We start from the raw sequence: 24,889 nt of genomic DNA, 5'->3' as shown, positions 1-24,889 counted from the left end.
TGGCCGCTGCCTACGTTGATGATGTAATGTTGATAGGGAATGATATATCTCTCATTCGTCGCTTGAAAGCTCATTTACATAAAGTCTTGGATATCAAGGACCTTGGCAAACTAAATTTTTTTCTTGGGATTGAAGTATCGTTTTTAGACGAAGGCACGGTTCTATCTTAGAAGAAGTTTACTACTGAGCTTCTTCAAGAAAGTGGCATTACTGATTTTAAGAGAGCCCTCACACCCTTACCTGTTCACCTAAAACTTCAAAATACTAATTTTAGACTTAATATGTTTTAAACATTAAAATAGGAGAATAATTAAATCAAGACTTATTTAAGATCATAACTCAATCGAATTTTATGCGTCTTTGTTGAAATTTGTAAGACCCTAAAGGTCTTAAGTTTAGTTAGATTCTAAAAAGTACCATTTGGGTGTAATTTGACTTGATTCAAACTCAATCTATAACCATCTTTAGTCTATGACACTCCCTGATACCATTTTAGAGGACGTAAATTTATTTATTTCTATATTGTATTGATTGATTCAGGTTGCTTGTTAAGGGCTTTTGATTTTGTATTGTAATGTTTTTTTCTTAGTTGTATCAAATTAAACATTATTTATTATTCTATACTCCTTCCGTTTCCATATGTTCTTTTCAAATAGTTTTTATGAATTTTAATGTCAATCTTTAACTACGATTTCTTATCGATCTATAAAAAAAACATATTCTTGTGGGATCTTGTTGGATTCGTCTCAGTATATACTTTTTAAATATCAACTTTTTAAAATTTTCTAAAACTCACGATTAAAATTATTTGATTTTAAAGTTTGCATTGAAATTTGCAAAAAAGTAAATGAAAAAAACATTTAAAAACAGGGGGAGTATTATTCTACGTATTGTGTCTATTATACAAGAAACAAATAATTAATTATGAGGAATCTTATTTCATTCATTTCATAGCATATTTTCATAACATCAATTAATTTATAGTTAAACAGAGGGAGAATGTTTGATTTATTATTCTTTTTCCTTCCAAGAAGCTAGTGAAAATGAACTGGTTAAGAAATACGAGCTTAAATAGGGATAATGATATTGTTAGGTATTATTATTATTATTATTATTATTATTATTATTATTATTATTATTATTATTATTATTATTTATTTATTTATTTATTTATTTATTTATTGGTTGGTATAAAGATGGATACATGTATGGAAATGGTAATAGTAGAGATGAGAAGGATGGGTTTTTTGTTAATTAATTTGTTACACTTCTATTATTGTTGATTGTAACATGTAACAAAGTAAATAGATCACTTAAAGAAAAATAATAGAAATATTACCCGTAACCAAATAAAACATTAAGTAATCAATTTACTTATTGAACATTTTCAAGCCTTCAAAAATATTTACCAAAACATGCTCGTCTGACATTGATCTATGCACACAAAAACTTGTAATGTGAAGATTCCTAATCCCTAAACATAATTAGTTTCATACTTGGATTAAGGCCTTTATAGTTCACTTTTAAAAAAATTAAGTGATTAATAAAAGTCTATTTTAATCGGTAAAATTTAGTTACAATTAGTTTTAACACGTAAAATTCTTTGCAATTAGAAAAGTCAATTTTAATAAGTAAAAAATCAGTTTTTATCAGTAAAATTAGTAAAACAAAAAAATTAGTTTTAAATAGGTAAAAGTCAGTTTCAATTCGTAAAATTTAGTTTTAATCAACATAAATCAGCAAAAATTTGCTAACTTAGTAAAAATCAGATAAGCTAAACAAGGCCTAATTAAAATATATTCTTATTTAATTCTATATAATTAATTATAAGTATGTGTTTGTCCATGTCACAGGGTTGTTTTCACATATGACACTTGAGTTATATTTGATCTTCACAACTCATTTTTACAAGGACAAGACTGGTTTCATCTTTGCCGAGTTTTCCTTAATCACATCACTAACTAATTCACATTAACTCCTTTTTAATAATTGATTTATAGGATAATTCTTAGTTCATAACATATACTCTAGACACCCACCCTTTTAGAGTTAGTATTTTGTTTCTAATTTGGGTAATTTCACTATATTTGTTATTTACACTTTTCTTTTTAAGAGTATTTATGGTTCATATTGGTATAAATGAGAGTAATAATAACAACACGCGTGAGTATATGAGTAACGTTAAATTTAAACTGTTATAGATAATATTTACGCATTTATGTATTTTGTTATTAATTTTTAATTAATTAATTCAGTTAATTTATATTCATATAGCTATAAGTGAAATTCTCTTTTAAAAAATTATATTTTCATCATTAAATCTATTTTTAATGAATAAAATCTAATATAAATCTAGTGCATACGAATTGTATTGTGCACCACTTCTAACTCTAATTATTAACTCACACTTCTTACAGTCACTAACCCTAATTCACTTTATAGCATGTTAAACTTAAAATTTACCTTGACTAACCCTAAGTGATTACCTTAGCCTCATATTTTAAAAGTTAGTATTTTTAATTCAAGATATTTATGTATTCTAAATTTAATACTTATTTTTTCGATATTTATATTATTTTACTATTTTAATGACTTATTTTTCGAAATAAAAAATGTCGCTATAACAATGTTAAATATTTTCTCAGATCTTGTTGAAGAAATACAATATAAGCAAATAAATGGGTATGTTGACCAAATTTTCAACAACGTGCCTCTAAATGATAATTGTGACGTCTGTTTTTTAAAAAAAATTAGCATTGTAAAACCGACGCTAAATATCTTTTCGATTTTCATGCCTCAAAAATCGGTGAATAAATACTCATTTCGACGAGATTTTTAAACTATGACATTATTGTTTCAAAAAAAATATTTGTTAGCCCCTATAAAAATGATATTAAATAACTTTTTAATTAGCGTGCCTCAATAAAAGGTGAATAAAGTACTCATTTCGACAGGATTTCTTAATTACGTATGCCTTAAAGATGATCACAACGTCTAAATTATTTCGATCACGATAAATCAATTAGTACTTTATATATATATATATATATATATATATATATATATATATATATATATATATATATATATATATATATATATATATATATATATATATATATATATATATAAGATATTAAATGTCGATTTTAATGGTACTAACAATCTTTTGTTTAGGAAAACGAACATCGTGATCATTCATTAAAGGCTCGTTATGTAAAAATCCGATTAAAATAAGTATTTATTCGCCTACTTTTGAGACCGATAATATTAACCGTATAATTAGTATCTTAATTACACAAAAATAACACTACACTTCTAATTAGTTTTCTCAAGCTACAAACTTCAAAATTCAAGCACTACACTTGTGTTTGTTCATTCTATAGTACACTCTTATATAGCTAGTGCCTAGAAATAATAATAATAATAATAATAATAATAATAATAATAATAATAATAATAATAATAATAATAATACAAATAAAACTCCACTATAAACAATGTTAGTGATGAAATTGTGACTTGAGTGGACCATTCATGATTATGCACTAGCGAGTGCATAGAAGTAGAATCTTTTGGGTGTTTAAGTTAGTCAATTAATGAGTAGTTAAGTTGGTGGATTATTTTGTGTGTTAATGATGGTGTTTAAGTTGGTGAGTAATGCATGGAGTAAATGGTGTGTTGATGGAGGCACTTAAACCTGCATATTATGATGGTAATTAAGGCATGATGAATGATAGTTAATGAGAAAACTAAAGGGTGAAGATTCTTGTATGAGGCATCCAACTAATGAAGTATTGTCTTGATCGAAAATTGGATTCGATTTTTGACTATGAACCGATTGAGATACAATCAATCACATCAACCGATTAATATGAACCGATTGAACTAAATGATTATGTGTTGATGTAGAAATCAAAATCAGAAAAACAATAAAAGATTTAATTACTCTCTTCTATGTTTCAAGAGATTGAGAGAAAGATGATAGAAATTGATATTTCAAAAATGTAAATGATTTCCATGCACTCACTCTTATTTATAGAGTTGAAGTGACATATGGATTCATCCAAAACCATACATCAATGATAACTGATGATTATCAATTAATTATGATGTAAAACATTTGTTTATAACAACACTTTACTCCATGAAACAAAGTTTCGTATCACGAACTGATGTTCTGTTTCAATGTACTCGAACGAGCAAAAGTCAAATCAACTTCCAAAAACTTTCTGACGCGAAAATTCCTAAGTGCCCGAACGAGCACCCAAAGTGCTCGAACGAGCAAATGCCAAAACATCAAACAAAAGTTTTTTTAAACAAAATGTCTGACGAAACAAGGCATGTTCGAACAAGCAACATAGTGCTCGAACGAGCACACATATGCTCGAACAAGCATGAGGTCGAGCAGCCATGTTTTGGTTCGGTTGTTACGTTCTTGCTTAGTCTATGCTTTAGTATATGCCTTAAGCCTTTGGATATGTCCTACATGCTCTAAATACTTAACAATCCTCCCCCATTTAGAACCTTTAGGACTTTCTTTCTCTTTCTTAAAAACTGATCTTAAACTCACATTCTATGCATCAATGGTAATGTCCCTGCAGATTGAATTAATACCAAGTACAACACACTTGACAAACGATCGTGTTATAATGATTTCCCTACGGATTTGTTTCATATAGTACCTTATAATGGTCGTGTCCATATCTATTCATAAGTTTATCATAGTCTATATGTTAATCTTTACTACTTGAAGTGGCCAGAACTTCAAACTTCTATAGGTAGGTTCTCCTTACGTATAAAATATCCCCGCAAATGGATACTTCACCAAGAGCTCTTCAACTCCGGCCCTTGAGAACTTTAAATGACGACTACTTTGCTATTCACGGTCTAAAGCAACGATGGGTCATTAAAACTTGTTGCTTACAAAACTCAAAAAGAATTACACCACATTGAATTCAGATATAACGTTAATCGTGCATGAATTGGGATTTCTTATTGAATTTTAGTTAACGTAATTCGATTGCAATTGACGCCTATTCAATTGAATCCCTACTCATGGCTTTAGTGAATAAATCAGCCAAATTGAACTTAGTGTTCACATAATCAAGAGTTATGACCCCCCCATTAACAACATATTCTTGCACTAGGCTGTGCCTAAGAGCAATATGACGAGATTTACCGTTATACACTTGACTATAAGCCTTCGCCAATGTCGTCCTGCAATCCGTATGAATTGCCACCGGCGATATAGGCATTGGTAATATCGGTATCTCAAACATGAGATCCCGTAACCATTCTGCTTCCTTTCCTGCAGATACTAGCGCTATAAACTCAGAAGCCATAGTGGAATCGGCAATGCATGTTTGTTTCTTGGAAGACCATGATATGGCTTCTCCCTCATAAACAAAACCACTTGTAGAAGAATTGTCCTCTTCATTTTTGATCCAACTTGCATCAGAATAACCTTCCAAAATCGGAGGTTCTCCACTATAAGTGGTACCACGATCCATAGTACCTTGCAAGAATTCTAAAACTCTTTTAACTGCTTTCTAATGATGCGGTCCTAGATTAATTGTAAACCTACTTAACTATGGCACCGCAAAGGCTATATCAGGTCTACATAGCTTAACATGTTGATCGCATACATTAACGATCTAATAACCTTTGAATACGCTAATTGCGAAACCGGTTCCTTATCATGTCTACACAGCTTGACATGTTGATCCATAGGGGTTGATATTGGAGCTGTATTGAACATGTTGAATCTTTTAAGTACTTTCTCAATGTAATGAGCTCGACTTAACTTGATTCCATTTCCATCTCTTATGATCTTTATCCCTGAGATCACATCGGCCTCCCCCATGTCCTTCATTTGGAATGAACTCGAACAAAACTCTTTTTTCTCTTGAACCCGTACTAAATCAGTATCAAATATGAGCATATCATCACGTAGAGGCATATAATGACTCCATTACCTTTCCCATCAAATTTACTATAACGCACTTATCAGCTTGATTCAACTTGAATCCAAAGGACAAAACCATCTCATCAAACTTTTGATGTCATTGTTTTGGGGCTCATTTTAGTCCGTATAACGAATTTACAAGTTTACAAACCTTGTTTTCATGTCCTTTTAAAACAAACCCCTCGGGTTGCTTCATATAGACTTCTTCATCTAGTTCTCCATACAAAAACACAGTTTTAACGTCCATTAGATGAATCACTAGATTGTGGGCTAACGCTACCAACAACCGAATGGTCATTATTCTTGCAACTAGTGCATATTTATCGAAATGATCGATACCGTGCTTTTTTCGAAAGCCTTGTGCCACTAAATGAGCCTTAAACTTATCGATAGTACCATCAATTCTCATCTTCTTTCGAAAGATCCACTTGCAACCAATTGGTTTACAAACGGAAGTAAATCAACTAATACCCACGTATTATTTCCCATGATGGAATCCATTTCATCATTGATAGCTTCTTTCCAAAATGAACTATCTTGTGATGCCATAGCATCGATATATGTCAATGGGTCTCCTTTCACATTTAGTAAATATGGAACACTAGAATGAATATCATTTCTAGTACCTTCTAGTAGATATACATGAAAGTCGGGACCATAAGTCTTTACTTTCCTTTGTCGTTTACTCCTAGGAAATTCTTCGTTTTCATTGGAGTATCTTGCAAGGCAATTTGTTGATTTTCATCAACATAATCTTCTTATGCATTTTCTTGTTGAATATATTCAAGTTCAACATTGTCATCCGTACTTATTTGTAGATTTCTTTGTCTACCAATTAATGAGAATCTATTCTCATCAAATGTTGCATCTCTAGGCTCAATTATCGAATGGATAGATATATAGTCATTTTGTTCTATAACATAGATCCTGTAGGCTTTTCTTTGATTGGCCTAACCTATAAATATGCATTCAAGACCTCGTTCACCGAGTTTCTTTCTCGTTTGTCCGGGTACCCTTATGATAACCCTACAACCCCCAACTTTAAGATAACTTAAGTTTGGTTTCTTTTTGTACCATAATTCATAAGGATTTTCCTTATTAGTTCTTGATGGAACCCGATTTAGAATACGACATGCGGTCAACATTGCTTCTCCCCAAAATCCATCACTTAAATTTGAGTATGACAACATGGAATTTACCATTTCTTGAAGAGTTCGATTCTTCCTTTCCGCCACACCATTGGATTGTGGTGCGTAATCGGCGATTGTTTCATGTATAATTCCCATTGATTGGAAATAATGAGGATCATAGTATTCTCCTCCTTTGTCGGTTCTTAATCTCTTAAGTTTACCATTAATTTGAAGTTCAACTTCGTTCTTGTAAACTTTGAAAGAGTTAAGTGCTTCATCTTTTGAATGCAAAAGATAAACATAGCAAAATCTTGAATAATCATCAATAAAAGTAATTACATATCTTTTATTGCCTAATGATGGTGTACTATGAAAGTCACAAAGATCACTATGTATAAGTTCTAAAAGTTCAGATTTTCTTTCAACACTTTTGAAAGGCGTTCTTGTGATCTTGTTAAGCATACACGTTTTGCAATTTTCAGATTTTTGTTCACGTAAAGGTATCAACTCATGCTTAGACATAAAAGAAACTTTATCAAAGTTAACATGTGCCAATCTAAGATGCCACAAATAATGTAAATCATCACACATATTAATATTACATATTATGTTTTTAGGATTACAACTTAATGATAGTTTAAACAAATTACAACATAGATAAGCACGACCTATAAACAAGTTACACTAAGATATTATACATCTGTCGACTTCAAATACCAACTTATATCCTAATCGATTCAAGATAGAACGGGAAACAAGATTCCTACTAATATCGGGAGCAAAGTATACATCCCTAAGAACTAATGTATTTCCCGATATAAACAAGAGTTCCACTTGTCCTTTGCCATGGACTTCGATTGATGAATTGTCTCCTATGTAGAGATTCTCTCCATCCACAACATTGTGTAAAGTTTTGAACCAATGTTTACTCTTTCACACATGTCTCGCGGCCCCCGAATCGATCCACCAAGACATGTCATCATCCTACACAATATTCACATTAGAATCCATGGAAGATAAATTCAAACCAGAATTTTCATCCAAAATTGCAAGATTACCTTTAGTAGGAGAGTTGTTGCTTGTAGAAGCATTACCCTTCATCTTCTTAAGTTGAGAATTAATAAATATCAAAAAGAGAATCGCACATACCGTTGAGAATGTGTCCTCTACATATGAAATCATCATTTTCCCGCACTAGTGGAAAAAACTTCATTTGCTACGGTTTTTTGGCCATTATTTGCTGCGGTTTTGGCCCCAAGCAATAGTGATCGCAGCAAATGGCCTATTTTAAATGTTGCGGTTAACACCGCAGGAAAAAAGGGCATTATTTGCTGCGGTCAGCCCCCAAAACCGCAGCAAATAATTCCACTTATTTGCTGCGGTTTTGGGAGCTGACCGCAGCAAATAGTTGTTATTTTTTTTTTCTTTTTTCGTTTTATACTAATAATAATCCAATAATAATATACAATGTAATAACAATGATTAATCCAATAATAATCCAATAATAATCACAAATAATCACAAAAATCTCTTTATAATAATAAACTTTCGATCGTATATATAATATAATATTATGTACGTACATATATATATATAATATACGTTAAAGTCCTAAAAAACTATACTAATTACACTTTATCAAGGACAAATATTAGCAAGATACGCGAAAATCTTGTCGTTTAATTCGCGCATCTCTCCACTTCTCAGAGGGCGTGTTTCCCTCGGAATGTCATATAAAACCTATAATATAATATAAAATTAAAAGATTAATAAACATTAGATTTTACCAATAATAATAATTTAAGAATGTAACAAATACTTACGGCATCTATGTTTTCGACTCCAACCTCCTTCACGGATTTTAAGATATCGTCCATGTATTTGAGAGTGTAGTAGCCGCAATAAACGGAATTAGAAGGTTGTCGAAAGCACTAAGAGAAAATAGATGTTAGTGCCAAAAAAGCATAAAACGCATAAAATCGCAACTTAATACGTAATTTCTAGCGTATGACTATGATTTTCAATTCTAACCACTTCAACACAATAATATATACCAAATAGTGTTGTGTGCCAAGTTTCGTGCAAAACAAACCAAATTTGAGCTACTTTATGCGCAAAAGTGCCAAAAACGGTTAAAAACCCTTAAAATCGCAACTTAACACGTAATTTCTAGCATAGGACAATAATTTTCAATTCTAACCACTTCAACACAATGATATATACCAAATAGTATTGTGTGCTAAGTTTCGTGCAAAACAAACCAAGTTTGAGCTACTTTATGCGCAAAAGTGCCAAAAACGCTTAAAAACGCATAAAATCGCAACTTAACACGTAATTTCTAGCATATGACTATGATTTTCAATTCTAACCACTTCAACACAATAATATATACCAAATAGTTTTGTGTGCCAAGTTTCGTGCAAAACAAACCAAGTTTGAGCTACTTTATGCGCAAAAGTGCCAAAAGCGCTTAAAAACGCATAAAATCGCAACTTAACACGTAATTTCTAGCAAATGACTATGATTTTAATTTATAACAACTTCAACACAATAATATATACCAAATAGTTTTGTGTGCCCAGTTTCGTGCAAAACAAACCAAGTTTGAGCTACTTTTTGCGCAAAAGTGCCAAAAATGCTTAAAAACCCTTAAAATCGCAACTTAACACGTAATATCTAGCATAAGACTATGATTTTCAATTCTAACCACTTCAACACAATAATATATACCAAATAGTATTGTGTGCCAAGTTTCGTGCAAAACATACAAAGTTTGAGCTAGTTTATGCGCAAAAGTGCCAAAAACGCTTAAAATGCCTTAAAATCGCAACTTAACACGTAATTTCTTGCATATAACAATGATTTTCAATTTTAACCAATTCTAACCAATTTAATTCTCACACGCTAGTTTTATTGAACAAATAAATAATAATTTAACTAAAATTTAGCCTAAAGCAAAGTCGATCCCAATCTCACACGCTAGTTCTATTGACTAGTCCGACAAAGCATGTTTAATTTAGGGTTATTAGCACAATTTAACCACTTTAATCCTAGTTTCATAGACACATTAAAAAATCAAATCATACTTGACTTATAGGTTCAAACCCTAACCCTAGAAAATGGATCTACTCACTAATCATGGTAAAAGTGCCAAAAACGCTTAAAAACGCATAAATCGCAACTTAACACGTAATTTCTAACATATGATAAATGCATAACACGCATAAATAGAGGTATTTCAGAACATTAATCCTTGGTTCTGTTTGTGGTTTTTTCATGTTCTTTTCATGATCATTTGTAGTTTTTGTCTGTGTTATTAATCAAAGCCAAACCAAAACCCAAACATGATATTGAGGCCTAAATCCACGTCGAAGTATGTGCTCCCTAAGGATATCAACACTATCTACCTTTGATACATTGCCACAACTGACACATGGGCAATAAAAACCACCTCCCCTCATTCTAACTTGATGTTCAACCAAAATACTACAAAATTCTAATACGCCATCAATAAATTCCGACGATTCAATGCTTCCATACATCCAAGAACGATCTTTTGTCATCCTAATTAGTGTGATTAATTGATTCAAAACAAAATTAATACACAACTTTTAAACATATATACTTATTTCTAACAAACATATTTAACTCTAAAAAAATATATACTTATTTATACCAAATCTATTTAACCCTAAATATACATACTTCATATTCTAATTCTATACTTCATACTTCAATATTAAGCACTACATTGTAAATAAAATCATATTCTAATTCTAATAGTTAAAGACATAACTATAACAACAAATCACATTTTTAACAAATTACACAAATATTTAACAAACTAATAACATAAACTTGAATAATGTAAAATTCACAAATAGTAAAATTTTGCTCAAATAGTATCCAGATTTGGCAAACTAGCTTACAAGCAAAAGCAAAACAGTACATATCATTTGCAAATAACAATTCAAACAAAAATTCACTAAAGTACTAAATTACATGTTAAACAATAAAGATATGAACTTGCAAATTAGTAAAATAAATATAAGTACCTTGATTTCGTGGGTTATGTTATCTACAACGAAAAACAGAGAAACAAAATTAGTATATATACAAACGGTTGCCATAATTTTCGAGTTTTTTCATTAATATCTTGCAAAACTTAAATGCTTAGCAAATTAAAAGGAGAAAAAATACCTTAATGTCGTGGGTTTTGAAGATGAACAAGACCAAAGTATTAAATTTGGTGGGTTTATGAACCAAGAATATGAAGAACTTTGAAGAAACTGTTAACACACAACGTTTTTGGAGTTTGCAGATGAAGATGAAGAACTTTGAAGAAGAAGGTTGTTACGTTTGTGAAGATGAAGAAGAGGAACGAAGCAGATGAAGATGAAGATGAAGATGAAGCGTTTTTTCAATAGGTTTGAGAGAAGGAAGCAAAGTGTATAGTGTACGTTGTAGTCGAGTTTTGTGAAAAAATAAATGTGTAAGGGTTATTTGTTGCGGTCCCTCTCAAAACCGCAGCAATTAATTTTGGTGCTGATGTTTTGCTGTGGTCACACCTTAAAACCGCAGCAATTAATTGTTTTTTTTCCAATTCTTTTTCCTATTTATTGCTGCGAATATACAAAAACCGCAGCAAATACGTTTTTTTCCACTAGTGCCACTTGTTTCGCTTCCTTGCCTCCTCTAAAGTTTCATTCTCCTTCTCTTCCGATTTCAGAGTGCTTATCACATAGGCCACATTGAGGGAAGTTATGAGGATGAGCATCTTCTTTTGCCATCTTCTGAATTCCACACCCCAAAACTTGTCCAACCTCATGGAGTTCGAAGTGAGTTCCTTGACGCTAGCCATGATCGCATAAATTATCACAAAAGATTATTACAAATAATAATGCGGAAAATAAAACTACAAACACAAGATGTTGTTTGTAGTGTCTCCTTTGTGTATGGCAATGGACTCCTTGCTTGAATGAATCACGAATTGAACAATAACACCATGGAGAAGATTAGTTTGCGACGATGAACGTCACCAGATATCTTTATATAGATTAAAGGCGACTACAAGCTTTCCTTTTGTGATTTTTCCCCCACAAAGGTACTTGGTTTATGAGGCCGGAAATTCATAATTAGATACAATCAATCACATCAACCGATTAGTACTAACCGATTAAACTAAATGATTATGTGTTTATGTAGAAATCAAAATCAAAAAAACAATAAAAGAGTTAATTACTCTCTTCTATGTTTCAAGAGATTGATAGAAAGATGACAAAAATTGATATTTCAAAAATGTAAATGATTTTCATGCACTCACTCTTATTTATAGTGTTGAAGTGACAAATCAACTTCCAGAAACTTTCTGACGCGAAAATTTTGAAGTGGTCGGACGAGCAAATGCCAAAACATTAAACAGAAGCTGTTTTTAAACAAACTGTCTGACGAAACAAGGCATGCTCGAACGAGCAACATAGTGCTCGAACGAGCACACCTATGCTCGAACAAGCATGATCCCGAGCAGCCTTGTTTTGGTTCCGTTGTTGCGTTCTAACTTAGTCTATGCTTTATTACATGCCATAAGCCTTTGAATATATCCTACATGTTCTAAATACTCAACATTCTCTATTGTAATTCTCGTTAAATCTTTGTGTCATTTTATTGCATTATTTTCTCTTACAAACACCGTTTTAATTAAAAGTGTACTTTATTCATCACAAGACTTCATACACTTGATCTTGGTGATATTGGAGATTAAAACACATTGTTTGATCTCTAATATAGCATCGTTTTCAAACAACATTGACAAGAAAAGAACATAAAACCATCACTACCAAAACTATCAAAACGGAAAAAATCTTTGAACATAACACCCAAAACCATAAAACGTAGATGACATACCGATGGGAGCAACCTAAGTCCTATAAAACAAGCAAATACAACCAAAAGTTGTGTCATAGTCTACCTGCTCTCAGACCCTGACTCCTTAACAAGATATATCATTAGGGATGAGCATATTTGGATATCTGATCCGAAACATATAGTTGGATTGAATATTTGATATCCGAAACTGACATAACTAACATCCGATTTCCGATATTCCATCGACTGGGATATTCGATATCAAGTGCGAAAATTCCAATTGGATATCCAACATCCAAATTTAATCAAAATGATTTTTTAAAATTATAAGTTTATTCACAAGAAAAGTGGATATTCGAAGTTACTTATAATTTGCGAATAGACGATATCTTACTATCTAAAATAATGTTGGATATCTGAAATTTCAAAATTGATATGCAAATCTATATCCGATATCTGTATTTTCGAGTTGGATATCCGATTAGAATTACAATTTCGAATCGATTATCATAAGATTCAAACCAAATATCAAATCAAATCATCTGATTTTCGAATCATCAAATAGTTTTACTCATCCCTAATAATACATATAATTAATTGGCATAAACCAAACTTGTCATTCAAGTAGAGATAATTCTCAACAAATTTTGGAACAATAATAACTCATAAAAATTCAAATATTTCCTTCAAACAAAAATAACTATAAATCCCTAAACTCTGCAAAGAAAAAGCCAAATCAACAACCTAACATTTGTTCACAAAGTGTCTCTAGTAGGCCTCGAACGATCAAATTGGAACTTTTTTTGAGCTTTTTTTTTACAAATAATAGTGAAGTGTTTTGGGTGATTTTTTTTTATTTTTTTTATTTATTTTTTTTTTATTTTTAAAATAGGCTTCTAGCAAAGTCATTAAATGAGAAGTTGGGTTTGAGAGTGACTTTCAACTACTAAGTCTGACTTTAGTCAACATTTGACTTTGACTAAAGTTTCTATCCTTGCCAATACTCATTTCTAAATAAAAATAGTGGTAAAATAAAAATCTCAAAATAAAAAATAAGAAATAAGGTAAATTGAAAAAAACGAAAAACATACCTTCATTAGACTTACATGATGTTAAAAACTCTTACATGAAACAAAACACCCAATCTCATAACATCATTAAACCAAAATCGAAGCAATTTATTTATCTTATTTTTAAAACGTACTTTTTAAAATTATCACTGCACTTATTATTTTCATTTTATTTTCAGTTTATTTTAGCATTATTAATTTCAATTCAATTCAATTTAGCTTAATTTGCTTATCCATTACTTTTAGAGTGCGTTAGGCAAATTACCATCTAGCAATTTATATATCGTCTTATGGCTTTTGAGTTCTTTGTTGGTCAAAACACTAAAAAATTATATATTTGATAAGTGTCGTTTAACGTAACTGAAAAATAACTTTTATGTCAAAAATTTAAAAACTATTACAGGTAGTTTTTTCATTAGTTATTAAATCATTTTTTTCTCTAATAAACAAATAACAACCAACAATTTTATTCTACCTTACATGTCATTATCAATTAGCTTTAATAATTGGCTTATTTAATATAATAAAAAAATCAAAGCCGCGCCACAACTTAATGAAAAAACTTAACAACCAACAATAAACAAGAAATATCAACACATTCATAACCTCTCATCTTCATTAATCTTACATTTCAGCTTATCTCAATTATTTAATTTTGTTAACCACGTTTCCCACCTAACAAAAACCAATTCCACCATAACAATAACCATTCAAAATCACGTTGTCGTCCACAGAACGTGATAATGATAAGCAAACAAATTCCCAATGATTTAGGTATAAGGAGTGCGAACTCATGATTTTGAATTAAAAGGGTTAAATAGTTAATATACTTATAAATTATTTATTACATAAAAACTACTTAAACTATGAAAATTTGAATTCATTTAAACTAAAATGAATTTAAATGATTGCAAGTTGTTTTTCTATAATTATTTTTTTCGAAAAAATTAAGTGTTTTTGACTCTATATATTCGTCTAATAAGTTTGTAAAAAAAACATTATCATATATTATACTAAAAAGATGAAGCAATAATTTCACATGGCAATCTCTTAGCAATCATATCATATCATATCATATCATACTATACCATAAAGTCATACTATAATATAAAGATGAAGCAATAATTCCACATGGCAATCTCTTAGCAACTTGCTTATGTAGATTAAATTTATTGATGATTAAATATCTTATGTGTCATCCTTTCATTAATATCTTATACTCCCTCTGTTCTTTTTTGATCTTTCACTTTGGGTTTTTCGCACATATTAAGGAAGATAGAATCTTTGGGTTGTAGTAGGTATTATTTTAATTAAATAGTAGTGTGAAATAATGATTATATTGGAAGTATGAGGTTGTAGTGGGTATTATTTTAATTAAATAGTAGTGTGAAGTAATGATTGTATTGAAAGTATGAGAGAGAAAATAATTATAAATAAAAGAAAAGGGGCACATTAAAGGAAAAGGAGGGTTTTAAGGGGTAAAAGTGGGATAAAAACTTTCTAAAAATAGAAAGTATTCTAAAGTGGAAGAAGTTGTAAAACTACCCGTTATAGTAATGTGGAAGATCAAAAAAGAATGGAGGGAGTATTATACAATTATAATTATAATTAAAGCAACAATCATATAAATTTGGCATTTAAAAGAAATAATAAAAATATTGTAATTAATTATGATTTATAAGTAATGCAATAATATAAATATACTAAATCATGTAATTACATAAATATACACAAAGTCTTTAAAAGTAAATTAGTAAAAATAAGCAACTATGGTATATGCTATAGTAGTTTTTTTGTTATTACATTTATTTAAAAATACATTTTTATATATCTTTATATTAAAATCTTTGTACATTGCACGGGTTTTTATACTAGTTAAATATAATAGCAAAAATATTAACACACAAGCTAAAAATAATTAATGTAAAACAAACTATGAAAGATAAAAAGTAATGACATTATAATAGCAAAAATATTAACACACAAACTAAAAATAATTAATGTAAAACGAACTATGAAAGATAAAGAGTAATGACATTATAATATAGTTTTATTAAAAAAAATTAGTTTACTTGGAATTTGATCTTCTGACATTAGCTTACAATTGTTTTACTCTAACCACTGAGCTTTAGTTTTTTTTTTTTTTTTTATAATTTTGCACTCTTTAAAGTATATATCATATATTATTAAGGAGTTCCAAGTTAATAATATAAACGATCGCATATTCGACAAGAGGAGTTGCACCTCCTTGGTCCCCTTTGTGCTTTGCCCTTAGGGCATAAGTAGTCTTTCATTTCGTAACAAATAACCGAAACAACTATTAACGAGATGAAAATAAAAAAATTAAATAAAAACAATAAAAAGTATTTTTAAAAAATAATAAAAATAAATAAATAAAATAAAAATATAAGATAAATAAAAGGACCATAAATAAAAAATAAAAAGAACCAAATTCAATGTAATAAACTAAAAGAAAAAAATAATATTACTAATTTTTTTGAAGAATAAGCAATACTATTTTAGCTATAAGCTTATAACTATAAGTCGTTGACTCTTACAGTTAAGCCAACTCCTCCAATTCTGTATTAATTTTAATAAACAACTAGTAACTGTTTTCCATCAAACATCTCAATATCAGTTAGAATTAAAAGTTCATTTAACCGACAGTAAAAAAACCAAAACCAGAGTCTAATCAAACAAGTCAACAACTAACAATAAACACTACACAAATTGTTGTAAGAGATTGTCTTTAAAGAGATGGTCTCAATTGGACCGACCCTAATGATTTTATAAAAAAAAAAATATAAAAACGGAAAATATAGTGTAACTGCATACTTACTCAATAGTGTTTTAGGATACCTCAAGTAGGTATTCAGGAAACGTCAAGTAGCGGTTCACAGTATATTATGTAGATGTTTTAAACATGCTGAAGTTGTCAAATAGGTATTATATACTGTAAGTGTTAAGGTTATTTGTTGTAACAGTTTAACTTATGTGGTGTAGGTGCTTAGGTTATTTGTTGTAGGTGTTTTTGTTATGTGATATAGGTATTTTTGTTATGTGATGTAGGTGTTTAGGTTATTTGTTGTATGTGTTTATAATATGTGTTGTAGGCATAGTTAACAGAATTTCGATTCTGATCTACGATAATACGATGTTACGATCCAAAAAAGGTGATCGATCCGAATCGTAGATAGGATCTTAATGTGGTAAAATCGTATGATCCTACTTAGCTCAAGAATGTAGGTAGTAGGATTATAACACGATTCTATGATCCTACACAACAACAAAAAATAAGGAGGTTTTAGACACTTGTTTTTAGACGCTAAAGCAGATGTCTAAAAAAAAGCGGAGTTGTTTGACAGTTTAATCTAGATAGCGAAAAGCGTCGAAAAGTATAAGGTAAAAAGCGTCTAAAAAACAAAAAAAAAAGGTGATATTTATCCCCTAAATAACTGGAAAACCCAAATGATAAAAAATAGGCAAAATTATAAGAAACTACCTAATCTATACCCCTTTTTTTAAAAACTAGCTTATGTAAAAGTTTTTGCAAAAACCTACCTTATATAATACAAATCTTTGCAAATGACTAACTTTTAACGGATTTCGTTTGTTTACCGTTACTTTTGGCCGTTGACCTTCACGTGAGTCTCACGTGACTTTAAAAATCTTTCCTTGTTCTTCAATGAGGGTCCTTCTTCTTCTTCTTCAGAAGCTTTAACCCCATTGATGCAATTGACTGAAGAAGAAGTTACTTTGGAGGATGTAATTCTTCTTCAATGAGGGTCCTTCTTCTTCTTTTTCTTCTTCTTCTTCTTCTTCAAGTTCTTCAGTTTGTCTAAATTTCAGGATGAGGAAGAAAAATTCAAAGCGAGTTTGACGAGAAGAAAGTTAGGGTTTAGGGAAAGACAGGTTCTGATTTCAATTTGTTTATCTTACTTGATGCAATTTATTTGTGGCAAGATTTAAAGAAAGTTAGGGTTTAGATATAATTTGAAATTTCAGATTTTTTTTGAATATAATGACAATTTAATTAGTTAATATGTAAGATTTGATTTTTAGTGTTTTCGATTTCAAAATCCTGTTTGGTAGTAAATCAGGTTGTTTAGGGTTTTCGATTTTTATTAACAGTTTGGGGAATTTGAATGTTATTACTTCATTGACTTTGAAAGATGAATTTTGAACAGTACCTTCTTTCTTTTCCATTTTCCCATCCCTTTTCCTAATCTTTTAGAAAGCTTTATTTTGTGCTTTTTCCCATTTTTTCATTCCCTTTTTTTCATCTTTCAGAAAGTTTTCCCCCTCTCCTTTAACTTCAATTCCTCCATATCTCATATTTCCAAGGGACAATTTAAAACCCCTTTCTGCACTTTCTTTTTTATTATTGCTTTTATTGATTTCAGATAAAAGATATAGAGGAATTGAATCAATGCGGTTAAAGCTTCTAAAGAAGAAGGACCCTAATTGAAGAAGAATGAAAGATTTAATAAGTCTGAGACTCACGTGATGGTCAATGGGTGAAATTAACAGTCAACAAACGAAATCCGTTAAAAGGTAGTCATTTGCAAAGATTTGTATTATATAAAGTAGTTTTTTGCAAAAGATTTTACATAAAGTAGTTTTTTAAAAAATGGTATAAATTAGCTACTTTCTTATAATTTTGCCTAAAAAATAAAATAAACCTCCAAAAGGGCATTACTAAAGACTTTTTTTTTATCATATCACCAACAAGTAAAAAAAGCATAAATCAGCCGAAAACACACACTAAAAGTCATTACCCAAAAAAAACAACTCTAAATTTTGATAATTTAATATGGCAAGTTTCAAATATATGATAACACCAATAATAATAATAATAATAATAACAATAATAATAATAATAATAATAATAATAATAATAATAATAATAATAATAATAATAATAATAATAATAATGGGTGTAGGTGCTCAACTTGTTGCTCTGCTCTGTACAACTTCTTGTAAAAATTTCTTTCTATAATAATAATAATAATAATAATAATAATAATAAAGGGTTTGTTGGGCTCTCTATTGTTTTGGTTTTTTTCTAGCCAATGTTGTTTTCTTTGTGGAGTTGGTTTTTGGTTTTGCATTTTTGACCACTTTGTAATTTGTTTTTGAAGCAATAAAACATCTTTTCCAAAAAAAAATAATAATAATTAATTTAAAAAATAATAATTTGAATGTTTTTAAAAGTAGGGTATATTTAGATGAACTAAAGGAAATCGAGTGAAGGAAGATGAATAATTGTAGGGATGAAGGATCTTATATTCCCATATATAACTAATAAAATCTCAAAAGTTAAAAAGAATTGAAGGGAAAACTATCATATCCATTATCCTCTCTTCTTTTGATGTTTTCGCTCCAAAATAAACAAAAATATTTTCTCGTCTCTTCTTTTGCCTCTCCGCTCCTCTTCCCCTTTCCTTCCTTTCTTTCCTTTCTTTCTTTCTTTCTTTCTTGATCATTAATCATAAATTTATTTATGATGCAGGAATCTTTACAAAGATTACCAAGATAGAAAAGTTGATCATGGGGTGGTTGACATTCAATGGTCTACTCCTTTTAACCCTTGAGTTATATTTGGTCTTCAAACCACATTTCTATAAGGATGACACTGGAAATATTTTTGCTGAAATGTGTAATTCTATATTATTCAATTATTTCTTTTTAATTTATTTTAATTTATTTATTATAGAAAAGTCTATATATGTCAATTTCAAAAAAAAAAAATTTAAAATATGCTATTTTTATATATGATAGAAAAGAGTATAGCAAAGGTGATTACCGATATCTTCATCTTGATCCCACAACAGTAGCTCGTGAAGCTATTTCAGTTTTTATTGTAGGTCCTACCAACCTTTTAGCAGTGTAAGTAATTTAATTTTCCTTTAATTTATAGTCATTTTCCCTTGATGTACTTGAAATTGTAAACATTACGATTTAGTTGTTCCACTTTCCAATTTGATTTTGTTACAAAATCGAACGCAACTACAGAATGAAAGTAGAGAGGAACAACGACTTACAAATACGCGTCAACAAGCAACAATGTGTATTTAGTTAGTGTGAATTATTGGAGGAAAGTAGAGAAAAACTATGGAAATAAGCAAGAAGAGAGATAATGTGAGAAAAGTGTTTACTTGCTTTCTTACTTGAAAATGAGTATAAAGTACCTTTTATATAGGGGAAGAAAGATGCCAAATAATAATGGCAACTATTAAAGAGTCACAACCTTTAGCCTTTCATCTACTCATATCTTCTAACTATTAGTTAATCTAATTGATCTAGTCTTAATGAAGATTCATATACTCTAATTATTCTAGGCTTCTGGAAAACCTTATCAAATGTAAGAAACTAAAAGTCTCACTCCTCCTTGAGGCTTTTGGTTTTCATTCCAAGTAAGCCTCTAAGTTTCTCAAATCTGCCTTTCGAAAGTGGTTTAGTGAAAATGTTTACTAACTGACCTTCTCCATCAATCTCGACTAACTTGACTTCATAACTATCTAAGCTTCTCTGACAAAATTATACTTGACCTTGATATGCTTTGACTTTCGATGAAGGATAAGATTCTTAGAAAGTGTTATCGCAGAATTTCTGTCATAGTGAATGACGATATCTCCTCCTTGAACTTCGCAAATATCAGACATAATCTTTTTAAGCCATACTGCTTGATTTGCAGCTTCACAAGCTATAATGTATTCTGCTTTTGTTGTAGATTGGGATATAGTACCTTGCTTCTGAGATGACCAAGGAAATACTCAATTTCCTAGTTTAAAAGTGTAACTAGAGGTGATTTTCATATCATTAAGAGACCTGCCCAATCACTGTCTGTGAAACCAACTACTCTTGGACTATTAGTCATGGCTTCAAACTGAACAACATAGCCTAATATACGTACCCTTCAAATATCTTAAGAGTCTCTTTGCTGCTCCTAGGTGAAGGTAGTAAGGACTTTGCATGACAAGTAACTTGCTGCAAACGTTATGCCGGGCATTGTTGCATTTAGATAAAGTAAGCTACCTATCATACTTCTGTAGATTCTCTGATCTTCTTTCTCTTGTCCATCATTTTTGCCCAACTTTTCATTTGCTTGAAGTGGAGTTGTGACAGAATTACAATTCTCTAGCATGAACTTCTTCAGTTAGCATTTTGCGTATTTCTTCTGGCAAATGAAGATTCCTTCTAAACTTTAATGAACTTCAATTTTGAGAAAAGTTTTAAGAAATTGAAGATATGTCATTTCAAATTTTTTGCATAATTTTTTTCTTGAAATCTGAAATCAATTCCTTATTATTGCCTGTGATAATTAAATCATTCAAATATAAGGAAAGAGTTAGTATATCCTTTCTTGTGCTTCTTCACATACAGTGTATGCTCACTTGAACTTTTCTCATACCCTTGTTGAGTGAAGTAATCATCAATTCTATTGTACCAGGCTCTTGGAGTTTGTTTAAGACCGTACAAAGATTTTTTTTCAGCTTCAATACTTTGTCACTTTGCCTTTTTGCTTCAATTCCTAGGGGCTGCTGAACATAGATCTCTTCTTCCAGATGTCCATTTAGGAATAGTGACTTTCCAGCCTTCTGATCTACCTTCCACCCCTTTGAGGCAGCTAGAGCTAAGATTGCTCGGATTGTGTCATGCCTTGAGATGGGTGCAAACGTCTTATTGTAATCTATGTTGAACTGTTGAGAATAGCCTTTGACTATAAGTCTTTCTTTATACTTTGAAACAAAACCATCTGGATTAGTCTTGATCTTGTAAATCTACTTTACTCTAATGACTTTCTTATGCGATGGCTTCTTAACTAGCTCCCACGTCTCATTCTTCTTAATCATTCAAATCTCTTCTTCTATAGCAGCTTTCCACTCCGGATACTGAATTGCTTCATGAACATTTATGGGTTCAATGATTGCTATGTGGGATGACTCCTCAATCTCATCAACTTTTGGAAATCAAGCGTATAATTTTGTGAAATTCTTTCCTCTTGGACCAGTTGCATTTTTTTTTGATTCCGATTCGAGAGTTCTGGTTTTGACTAGAGTACTTGGAAACTGAACTTTTAGTTCCGACTGATCATGTAAAATTGGCTCACCAATAGGAGGAACAACGATTTTATTTTTCTTCTCTTCTCATCCCGTGTCCCAATTCCACGATGATTCCTCATCAGCGGTAACATCTCTACTTATTACGATTTTCTCAGTTTCAACGCTGAATATTCAGTAACCTTTAGACTGAGAACTATAGCAAGATAGATTCCTTTCTTTGTGTTGTCATCTAACTGAGGCCTCTTCTGATCTGGAACAACATAATAACAAAGACTGCCAAAAATTTTAAAATGCTTGACCGAGGGTTTTTGATCGAATCACACTTCAAAAGATGTCATATTTTGAATTGTTTTTCTCAATCCTTAATTCTGCAAATACATAGAAGTGTAAACAACTTCTGCCCAAAACTTCTTCAGAAGCCCCTTATCCGTGAGCATTGATTTTGCCATCTTCATCACTGTGCGATTCTTTCTTTTTGAAACTCCATTCTACTAAGGCGTATAACCAACTGTGAGTTGTTGATCAACACCTTCATCTTCACATAACTTGTTGAATTGGTCTTATGCATCCCATTCATGCTCTGATACCAATTGTTATGAATTATTAGAGGAAGGAAGAGAAAAACTATGGAAATAAGCTAGAAGAGAGATAATGTAAGAATAATTTTTACTCGCTTTCTTATTGAAAATGAGTACAAAGCACCCTTTACATAAGGATAAGAAATATGCCACATAATAATTGTAAATATTGAAGAGTGATAACCTTTGGTCTCTACTCATATGTCCTAACTATGAATTACTCTAATTGATATAGTCTTAATAAGAATTCATCTACTTTAATTAATCTAGACTTCATGACAAACTTATTAAATGTGGGAGACTAAAAGTCTCCTTTACTAACATTCGTAAACAACACTAAAAATGAGGAAGATAAAAATTTTAGTATCTTTTAATGCCAGTCTAGTTTTACGTGTGTGCAAGATGTTAGACCGCACAGAACTTGCAAAATTAAGGGGTTTTAAGTAGTTACTGATGATAACAATGTTGTAAAATTGACTAGTAGGTAAAAATTGCTAGTTTATTCTTAAGTCTAAGGTTGAAAACTTATGACCCCATATGAAAAAAATTGCTATTTTATGCATGTAATACATTGAACTTTGATAAATAATATTATATCAAGTCCAACTTCATATATTATGTTCGCTTTGACGAACTTTAAAATTCGTTTTCATCTAGTAGCTAGGTCTCTATATATTCATTAAATATTTTTTTTACTTATTTTATATCAGTTTTATTTCTTATTTATTTTAAATTTATATACTTAATTTATTTTAATATTAATTTGATTTAAGTATTTTGAATTTATTTTTTAAAATTACTCTTTTTAAAAAGTCATTACAATGGGTAAAAACAACGTATATTATCTTTGAAAAAGTCTTGTAAGGATTTGATCTACATTATTTTAGTATGCCTTTATCATTTTTACTTGACAAGTACAATCATTGGGAAATTATTGTTATTGTTAAGTTGGTGCACATTTAAATAATATGGACTCATTCTAAGCTAGACTTTTACATTATCTTTTGGATTTTCCTATTAGAAAAATTGGCATACGCGAACTCATTTAGACTAGATTCTCAAACTAGGCGTCTCATAACCTTGAGGTGTGTTTTTGAAATAAAATGTTAAAAATGGTAAAATAACGTTAAATGTTTTATTGGTTTGCATGTTTGGAAAATTAGCTTGTGAAAAGCACTAAAAAAAACTTACTATGTTTTTTGTCACCAATTTGTCGTCAAAATGGATTCAAATCAAAAAATGTTCTCCATTTTTTTAAAATTAAAAACAAAAAATGACAATTTTGTTATATGTACCTATTAATTTTATTTATATTTCTTTTCATAAATATTTTTATAAATCATAGTTAAGATTAATTATAATTTTATTTATTTTCATAAATGTAATGAGGTATCTTAGATATGTCTCCGATAGCTCATATGGTTGCTAGATGGGAGACTGGTAATACCAACAAAAAAAGTGTGTATAGCTCCTTTTCTTGGATACCTTTAAACTTTGGTTGAGCTCGATTTGAGCTAGTTGTATCTATAGGTTTACCTAAAAAAAATATCTCCAGCCTCCTCTTTAAATGTTTATTTTATTATTATTCAACAATATAATAATAAAATAACTCTCACTCATGAGAACAAATTTTCAAGACAATTTTCCGACAAAAAATAAAGATCACTCACAATACTAATGCAAAGAAAAGAAAGCTCTCTTGGTATGTATAGACCTTACTCATTGTTGTATGTTGTATCATGAAATTATAAGTCTTTTATATAGAGGGCATAAAACGTTCTAAAACCACACAATATCTCAACAATAATACATCAATAATTCAGAGATCAACAGTATCTTTGGTGATGATTCTTAAAAAAATAAAGAAAAGAAAGTTTTTTTTTTATATATTTGTATATACACCATTTTTGCAGGTTTGCTATAGCAAGTCACAAGTCCTATAAACATATTCTTCCATTAACAGTGTCTTTGGTAGAGATATATGGTGTTGTCATTTTTATCATGACTGCCATTTTAGAAAGAAATAATTTTTCTTCAAGTCAATATTATTACTATGCATACTTTGTTGGAGCAAATTTTCCTTGGGCCTTAATACCATCACTCATATTTATTAGATCTTGGAAGATGATATGTGAAATACAAGGTACAAACAAGATAAAAGTTCAATGAAGCCAAATGTAATTCTAAAGTATGTGATATGTTGTTGGAAAAT

The 24,889-nt window shown here is 30.1% G+C and overlaps 1 protein-coding gene across 1 annotated transcript; it reads left to right on the top strand.

The window, feature by feature from the left end:
• The first annotated feature begins 16,956 nt into the window (after nt 1-16,956).
• LOC130815529 (probable 3-beta-hydroxysteroid-Delta(8),Delta(7)-isomerase) lies at nt 16,957-24,846 on the top strand. The gene is made up of 5 exons (XM_057682019.1): nt 16,957-16,988; nt 17,103-17,206; nt 19,546-19,690; nt 19,815-19,922; nt 24,591-24,846. Exons 1-5 carry the CDS (start codon nt 16,957-16,959, stop codon nt 24,844-24,846), a joined length of 645 nt encoding a protein of 214 aa, XP_057538002.1.
• Nucleotides 24,847-24,889: the final 43 nt, after the last annotated feature.

The sequence above is a fragment of the Amaranthus tricolor genome, chromosome 6 (assembly GCF_026212465.1).
Source record: "Amaranthus tricolor cultivar Red isolate AtriRed21 chromosome 6, ASM2621246v1, whole genome shotgun sequence".
In the NCBI taxonomy this organism is placed as follows: domain Eukaryota; kingdom Viridiplantae; phylum Streptophyta; class Magnoliopsida; order Caryophyllales; family Amaranthaceae; genus Amaranthus; species Amaranthus tricolor.
This window is presented reverse-complemented; position numbering and strand designations above follow the sequence as displayed.

Coding starts and splice junctions, on each gene's coding strand:
- LOC130815529 (XM_057682019.1), top strand. CDS start 16,957: ATGCTGAAGTTGTCAAATAGGTATTATATACT. Junction 17,207..19,545: donor GATGTTACGATCCAAAAAAG/GTGATCGATCCG, acceptor TTTATGATGCAG/GAATCTTTACAAAGATTACC. Junction 19,691..19,814: donor GGAAATATTTTTGCTGAAAT/GTGTAATTCTAT, acceptor TATATATGATAG/AAAAGAGTATAGCAAAGGTG.